Below are 7580 nucleotides of genomic sequence, written 5' to 3'. Positions count from 1 at the left end.
GTCATGGCCGTGTCAGTGCGTCACCACTGTCACTTCTCACTTGTATTTGTGTGACACTGTGGACCATGTCCGTGTTGTTTTCTTAGAACGTGTTGTTGCCGCTCTGTTATTATTTAATATCTATTTTATCATTTATGATTACAATAAAATTACGTCTTCCGATTGTTTTTGTTAAATATAAGTATTAACTCTTGTATTTAGTAATTAGTATTTACCATCTACTCGTTCTATATTTTAACACACAATACACGAAGGAATACGAATTATTTGGATTTTAGATTAACCAGCACATCGTGTAAGTATTGGTCACCGTTTTTTTCCGTCGCATCTCGTCGTCATACTGGCTACCAGCTAGCCGTTCATGCACATAATGCAAACCTACATATTTGGAAATACCAAATACGTTAACAGTAATACATAGCATACTAATAATAAATATTATTTTCCTCAATAATTATTTGATTTACACGCGTCTGGATATTAAATATCAATGTATTTTGTTTTTTCAGTTATATAGCAAATCGTATTTTTGTTCAATCGTTTCAATTGTTACTTGCTTATCATTATCGCTAATGGGTCGGTACATATTGATGTTTCTCAAACAAAACTTATTTATTCTTGAGTTAAGGCGTGGGTTCGTGTTTACACAATTTGGCAGTAGCAGTATTTATTATTTAACTGTTATTCGATAAAACATGATTTTAACTTATTGTGGTGGTTACCTGTTAGGAGAAAAAATAATTTTTCGTGTAGCAATTACGTATTTTAATTTTTAAGTAGATGATCACCATTTAAATATCGCTTTACAGTGATATTGAATTTAATTGAATGTTGTTTATTATCATAAAAATTTTCTATTAATTTATTTTTAAGTGGTGTAATTTTGTTTCATCATTACTGTAATGATGTTCATGAAAAAATAATCTTAAACAAATATTTTTATTTTATAGTTGTCATACATACAATTATATGTTTTACAATCTTACTTAGTTTTAATTTTTATATGATATGTACCGATACATACAATCCGTACCTTTAGCAAAAATAATAGTATATTATGTGATAAATGATGGTGTTTTACATGATTAAATTGATGATAAGTCACCCGAGGGTAACACTACCCTTACTTGTTTTTATTTTTCTAATGTATATTATTCTTTAAATTAATCATTGAGAAAATCCTTTGCACAAATTTCTTTTGAGTCTTCCAGGGGATTTTCAGGAATTGTGATACTTGCAAGTTTTGAAATGAGGGGATTGATTTGCTAAGAATGTTTGAAGTGAAATTGTGTGTATAAAGTTTATGCTTTTTTATGGACTGTTTTGATTTTTAAATTGGTGTGTAATGTTAAGTCTTATGTGAGATATTATTTTGGAAAGTTTAGATTTTTTGTTATTGCCCCAGAGCTGTAGACCAAAGTCTACATTGTTTTAAACATAGATTTCTAAATTAAGAGTTTAGTATTTAATAGAGTGTGTTTGTTGTTAGATATATTTGAGTTGTCAATCTTTAGACCTAAATACTTAACCTATTGTAAGATAGATATTTGAATATTGTCTAGAGACACCATAGGATAAGGAGGAAGACAAAGAGTGAATGTTATATAAAGTTTGATGCCCTATTTTTTATACCAAGTCATTATGTTTAGTTAAAATAATAAGGAGTTACAAAAATGTCTTATTTTTCGCTTTTAACATAATATACCTAACTGTAAAACATGTTCAGGATATATTTTTATCATAAAAGCAATAATTTGTTTCAATAATCCATGACCCAAATTATCATCTAAAACCTGAATAATTGTTCATCAAAACTAAGTCTACTCTCAATTATTATGAAAAAATGTTTTGTTCAAGTCTGAACTGTCGCCATTAAAACAGTCCTTGTTTTAGAATATGCTAGTAGATTTTTATCCACATTATATTAGGTATCTATGTCATTCATACATATTTTATGTAAATCAATAATTTGTTATTACTCAATGTGCATAGAAAAAGCATAGTACAGCATAGGTGCAAATCACTCAAAAATATTAGAGGGATTTAACTACTCAAGAAATTCCAGAGGAAGCAAAGGCTTTACTTAAATATTGATCCTCCTCCCTATAACCATTATCTCTGTATATAAGATAAATTAAAGATTTAAATCAATATTCTATAGGACTATGAATTTATAGGAAAATTCATTATTTTTAGATTTTTGTAAAACATAACTTTCTTAACCCAAAGTTTGATTTAAGTATAAATAAACTCAACTTAGTATCTTTTGTTTAAAAAAAATATATGTATCAGAGAATTTTGTAAGATAAAAGAAAACATTTTGTCCTCAATTATACTTTGTTATTTATAAGTTCATTATAATATGAAAGTTTCACTATAATTAGAAATATTTAATTACAGTGGACATTTATTACGGACTACATACCCATATCTCTTTTCTTGTGGATAATTCTCATGTCCAATAGACTATCTTGAGTCTTGACCCATGATAGATTCATGATTTTTAGTTATAATTTAAGATAATCACGAGATTCAGGGTGCTAGCATTAAAATTCAGAGTGCTAAACACCTTAAGTACTCCTGTGATTTGCGCTAATGTAGTACAGATTAATATTAATTCAATTATATTTAATACATTTTTCAATTATGGGATAATGAATTAATGTAATTTTGATTCACACTATGTATAAATATAAATACCATTCAGTGTATAACAAGGTTATAATTAAATTTTCATTAAAAAAATAATAAATAAATGTTTTATCATTATTATACTTAAAATGATTGTACATAATTTGTATTGATGAAACTTGATATTTTATTTTTAGGTTTAGTATTCATAATGGGAGTTGACGCTGAATTAGTAAAAACACATGTTCGCCCTAGGTGTTTTATGGATGTAGCTGTTGATAATATTATTTTGGGACGTATTGTGTTTGAACTGTTTGATGACTTTTGCCCACTGACTTGTGAAAATTTCCGAGCGTTGTGTACAGGTGAAAAAGGTTTGGGTAAAACTACTGGTAAACCTTTGCATTTTCAAGGGGTAATTTTTCATCGCGTCGTAAAATCATTCATGGTACAATGTGGAGATTTTTCAACCGGGAATGGTACAGGTGGTGAATCTATATTTGGAGGAACTTTTCCAGGTGTGTGTTTGAAGTAATATAAATGTGTTAAGAATAGTATTAATAACATGTTTTATTTCTGTTTCTAGATGAAAACTTTGATTTGAAACATGATCAACCTTTTTTACTTTCAATGGCTAATCGAGGACCAGATACAAATGGTTCACAATTTTTTATGTAAGTCTTAAGAAATATATTTTAACTGTTGTGACATATTTGTCATATGATTACAAATTACAATTGCTTATGAATAAATAATTATTAGAATATCTATTTCAGAAAATGAAAATGATAATTATAATTATTGTTAAAATGTTTTTAATCTTCTATACCTATGGTATTTTAGAATTGGATGTATGTCACACAAATCTAAACATTGAAAACAGTTAATTTTTATCATAAATAATAATTTTATAAGTTATTATTGTTATTAATAAGACATAATTATTTTTATATTTGGTAAACATTTAATTGTTGATAATTACATTTTTTTTATATTTTTTAATCAGTGAAATAAAGAACTATCATTTTGTACATTTCATCCATTAAAATTTTTTTTTTCTTATTTTAAAGCTATTTTTCTTGTTTCCAATTTTTAAAACAGATGTTCAACTTTTAAAATCTATACTCTATAATTTTCAAGTATAAATTCAAATTTTCAACTAACTGAAATAATTTTGATGTGGAAACTAATACTGCCTATAAATTGGGCAAACATCTTTAAATTTATATAAAAATTTTTATATATATGTATACAGGGTGATTCACCAAGCATGTTCAACCTTTTTTTTCTTTAATAATAAAGTTATTCAAAATCTGATTTTTGGAATCTTTAATATACTCAAAGATCAAATTTTCAAATTCTTGATATTATTTATACCATTTAAAGAGTGTTTGTGGAAATACTAACTTAAGTTTTCAAATGAAAACCCCAATTTTTAATGTAAATTATTTAGCTGATAATTGTTTTCATAATTTTGATATGTTGAAATTAAAATTTGAACAAGTAGTTTACTAGTTATTAAAATGTTCATACTATGAATAATAATCTCTAAAATCATTTTAAATAAGTATAAAATACTCGTACCATTGGAACTAGTATTTATGATACTTAGGTCATTTTTAAAAATTATGTATGTTATTAGATTAGTATTAATGACTAATATTTTCAAATCCGCCATAGTTTTATCCTTAGAACACAAATCACTCAAAAACTGCTCATTAGAATTTTGATTTCAATACATCAAAATTCTCAATAAAATGATCCATTAAATAATTTACAGTAAAAATTGGGGTTCTCATTTGAAAAACAAAAGTTTGTTTCATCATAAGACACTCCTTAAGTGGTACTAAATATCTTAAGAATTTGAAAATGTGATGTTTGAGTATACTTAAAGATTCCAAAAGTCAGATTTTGAATAATTGTATTATTAAAGAAAAAAAAGTAGGATGCTTGTTGAATCATCTTGTATTTATAAAGAAAAAACCAAACCGTTTGTTTCATATATAGTTTTAATTTTCCTTCAGCAAAAACTTAAAATTAAAAAATTAAGTGTCTGTGATATCAATTTGAAAATTTGTACTATTCACTTCATAGATCGTCCACTCTAGGAAAAATAATAAATGTTTACTAATGTAATTTTGATTTTGTAATTTGAAAATGTGTTGATGGGATCAGTATGTCAGAATAGCCTAATAAAATTTTGGTCGTATGTCATGTATTTGTTGTAGAACAACACAACCAACTCCTCACTTAGATGGGTAAGTGAAACTCTGTTATTAAATTTGAAATATTATGTTTGAAATATTAATAAATTATTTAAAAAATAGTATACACGTGGTATTTGGAAGAGTGGTTTCTGGCCAGCCGGTTGTTATGCAGATTGAAGAACTTGGAGTAGACAAAAATTCACGCCCACTTCAAGATGCAAAGGTGGTGAAATGTGGAGAACTTATTTTGAAGTCTAAAATTAAACGTATGTTTATTAATTTTTTTATTAATTGCACATGACAAACAAAATATATTTTTAAATTTTCATATTACATGTCTTTGTATAATAGAATCTGAGAAAAGTGTATCTGATAGCGAAACAAGTTCAGGATCAGACGATGACAAAAAAAGAAAACGAAAGAAAAAAAAGAAGGAAAAAGAATCGAGAAAAAAAACAGAAAAGAAGTATGATTGTGTAGTTGTATTATATTCTAAATTTAACTTAATTTTTTCTAGATTGGACCGTTCAAAAGATGAAGATGATGATGCTGAAGCAGAAGGTCAGCTACATCCACTTGTATCTGTTTCTAATATTGACCCTGAAGAAATACCAGCTGGACCTCCTAATAGATTTTTGTCTCGAGGGGGTCCTTCATCTATGTTTCTTATGAAACCTCAGCTAGATAATGATGATAGATCAAAGAAAAGAAATAATATACGTGGTGTTACAAAATCTGGCCGGATTGTTAAAGGTCGTGGAACTCTCAGATTCCGAACTCCATCTCGTAGTAGGTCTAGAAGCTATACTCCACCCCATTGGAGACAAGAACAAAAAAAAATGATAACTTTCAATGAATTTGAAGTAGGTTAAAAACATAATATTTAAATATTATTTATCAAAATAATAAATATTTAATATAATTTTAGAAAATGGAAATTGAACGTAAAGAAAAAGAAGAAGAAATCAAAAGACGAGAAGAAGCCAGAAAAAAGAGACATGAAGAAAAAGAAAAACATGAGAAAGGTAAAAATGGACAAACACCTCCAGGATCCCCACCTAAGGTAAACGAAAATTGTTATTAAAAAATAAAAGATTTTATTTAATTCTAATTTTTCTGCAGGTTTCTGAGGTACAAAATGATAAAGTTGAAATTGACATGATGGCTAATATTGAAGATGTATTTCAAATAATACGTGATCGTAATATGAAAAATGGTTCAGATAACCGTGATCATAAAAAATCAGATCAATATTTGAGTGATACAATGAAAAAAAGTAAAGGAGAAAATAGAGAAAAGTTTCAAAAAATGGAAAAGAAGTTTGATAGACGTTCTAGGAGCCGCTCACCAAAACGTCGCTTTGATAACAATTATCATCGAGATCGAGGGCAAAGAGATAGAAATAGATATCGTAAAGATGATAGGTATAACAATAGATCTAAACAAGGAGGGCAAAAAAATCGTTCTAGGGATAAAGAACATTTTAACAAGAAAAAGAAGAACCATCGCAGATCAAGCTCTAGTTCTTCGGAAGATCGTAAAAATAAAAAAAAAGTCAGGAATGAAAATAGTTTTAGTTTATCACCTGAAGTCAAAGATTAAATTCTCACAAATATTTTCGGTTATTTTGAAGAATCTAAAGTAGCTGAACTTTATTTCTAATTTTATTTTGTTTTTTATTATCAATTAAATACCATTTATTATTTTTAAGATAATTTGCTACTGAATGATTAAATTAGAACTACTGAATGTTATTGAATTTTGAATAATAAAAATACACAATGCAGTAGATACTCGTTATTATTACGAAGTGCATGATATTAGATTTACAACAAAAAATCATTCCGACTTCTTAAACATAAAAAAAAATTATTAAATAAGTCTAAAATCCATTAAATATGCACTCAATATTACCATAGTATAATCACTAAATACATAATGTGGTGTTGACTGTTCATAAATACACATGACACTAATTAATTTTGAAAATAACAGGAGTCCCTAAGTGGATGGCAGCGCATTGTTTGTTTTCTCTATATCGTCGACACACAATATAGACAAAACACATCCTTTTTAAAAATGTTTTTGAGTTATCTTAGGGTAAAATGGGTAATAGGTACATAACAAAAAAGAAGAAGAATACTTTTGGAGGTCTGACACATTGATAGTATATCTAAATATTGATATAAACATCATTTAAACTAACATTAACATTTTTTTAAATTTGAATACAAAGTATTAGAGCTTTGATTTTGATACAATTTTCATTTTTTCTAGAGGTAGCTGTATGATGCTCGCCTGGTTACAAATCCATAACATGTTCTTTTGAATGAGAATAAGAAAATTTATTTTGCATTTTTTGACAATTTTGGTTTTTGAGTAATAAAATTTATACTGACATCTCACAGTATTGTATATTACAAATTTGTTGTTGTTGTTTATTTACATTTAGTTTTAGTTTGTAATTGTTTTTTTCAGATTAAAAGAAATCCCGAAATTTAGTCAACGGAAAAATTATCTTAATTAATTTTATTTCAATTTAATTTATTTAACTAAATATTATTTAAAATTTATTAAAAATAGAAACAATTTACCTGGTTTTTTTTTGTGCATTATTAAAAATGTTTAGGGTTTTATAGGCCTATAGGGCATTACATTCTCAGCCCTATTAATTATAATAAAATCAAAAACCAATATGTCATACCTCAAAATTACCCGCCATAAATTTTGTAATATATAATT

The 7580-nt window shown here is 26.7% G+C and overlaps 1 protein-coding gene across 2 annotated transcripts; it reads left to right on the top strand.

Moving 5' to 3' along the window:
* On the top strand, positions 1–6627 carry Moca-cyp (nuclear cyclophilin protein Moca-cyp). Of its 2 annotated transcripts, none has more exons than XM_089219016.1 (8): positions 1–295; positions 2829–3149; positions 3218–3305; positions 4860–4889; positions 4959–5104; positions 5190–5701; positions 5767–5901; positions 5961–6627. In XM_089219016.1, exons 2-8 carry the CDS (start codon positions 2843–2845, stop codon positions 6438–6440), a joined length of 1698 nt encoding a protein of 565 aa, XP_089075142.1. In that variant the 5' UTR covers positions 1–295; positions 2829–2842; the 3' UTR covers positions 6441–6627. The 2 variants fall into 2 exon arrangements, with proteins under 2 accessions (XP_089075142.1, XP_089075143.1); XM_089219017.1 differs by lacking the exon at positions 1–295 and having other exon boundaries at positions 5190–5304; positions 5356–5701.
* Positions 6628–7580: the final 953 nt, after the last annotated feature.

This window comes from Diuraphis noxia, unplaced genomic scaffold (assembly GCF_037042655.1).
Source record: "Diuraphis noxia isolate RWA-SAM2 unplaced genomic scaffold, SU_Dnox_SAM2 contig0002, whole genome shotgun sequence".
Classification (NCBI taxonomy): domain Eukaryota; kingdom Metazoa; phylum Arthropoda; class Insecta; order Hemiptera; family Aphididae; genus Diuraphis; species Diuraphis noxia.
Note: the sequence above shows the minus strand (reverse complement) of the source record. Positions and strands in the feature narration are given on the sequence as shown.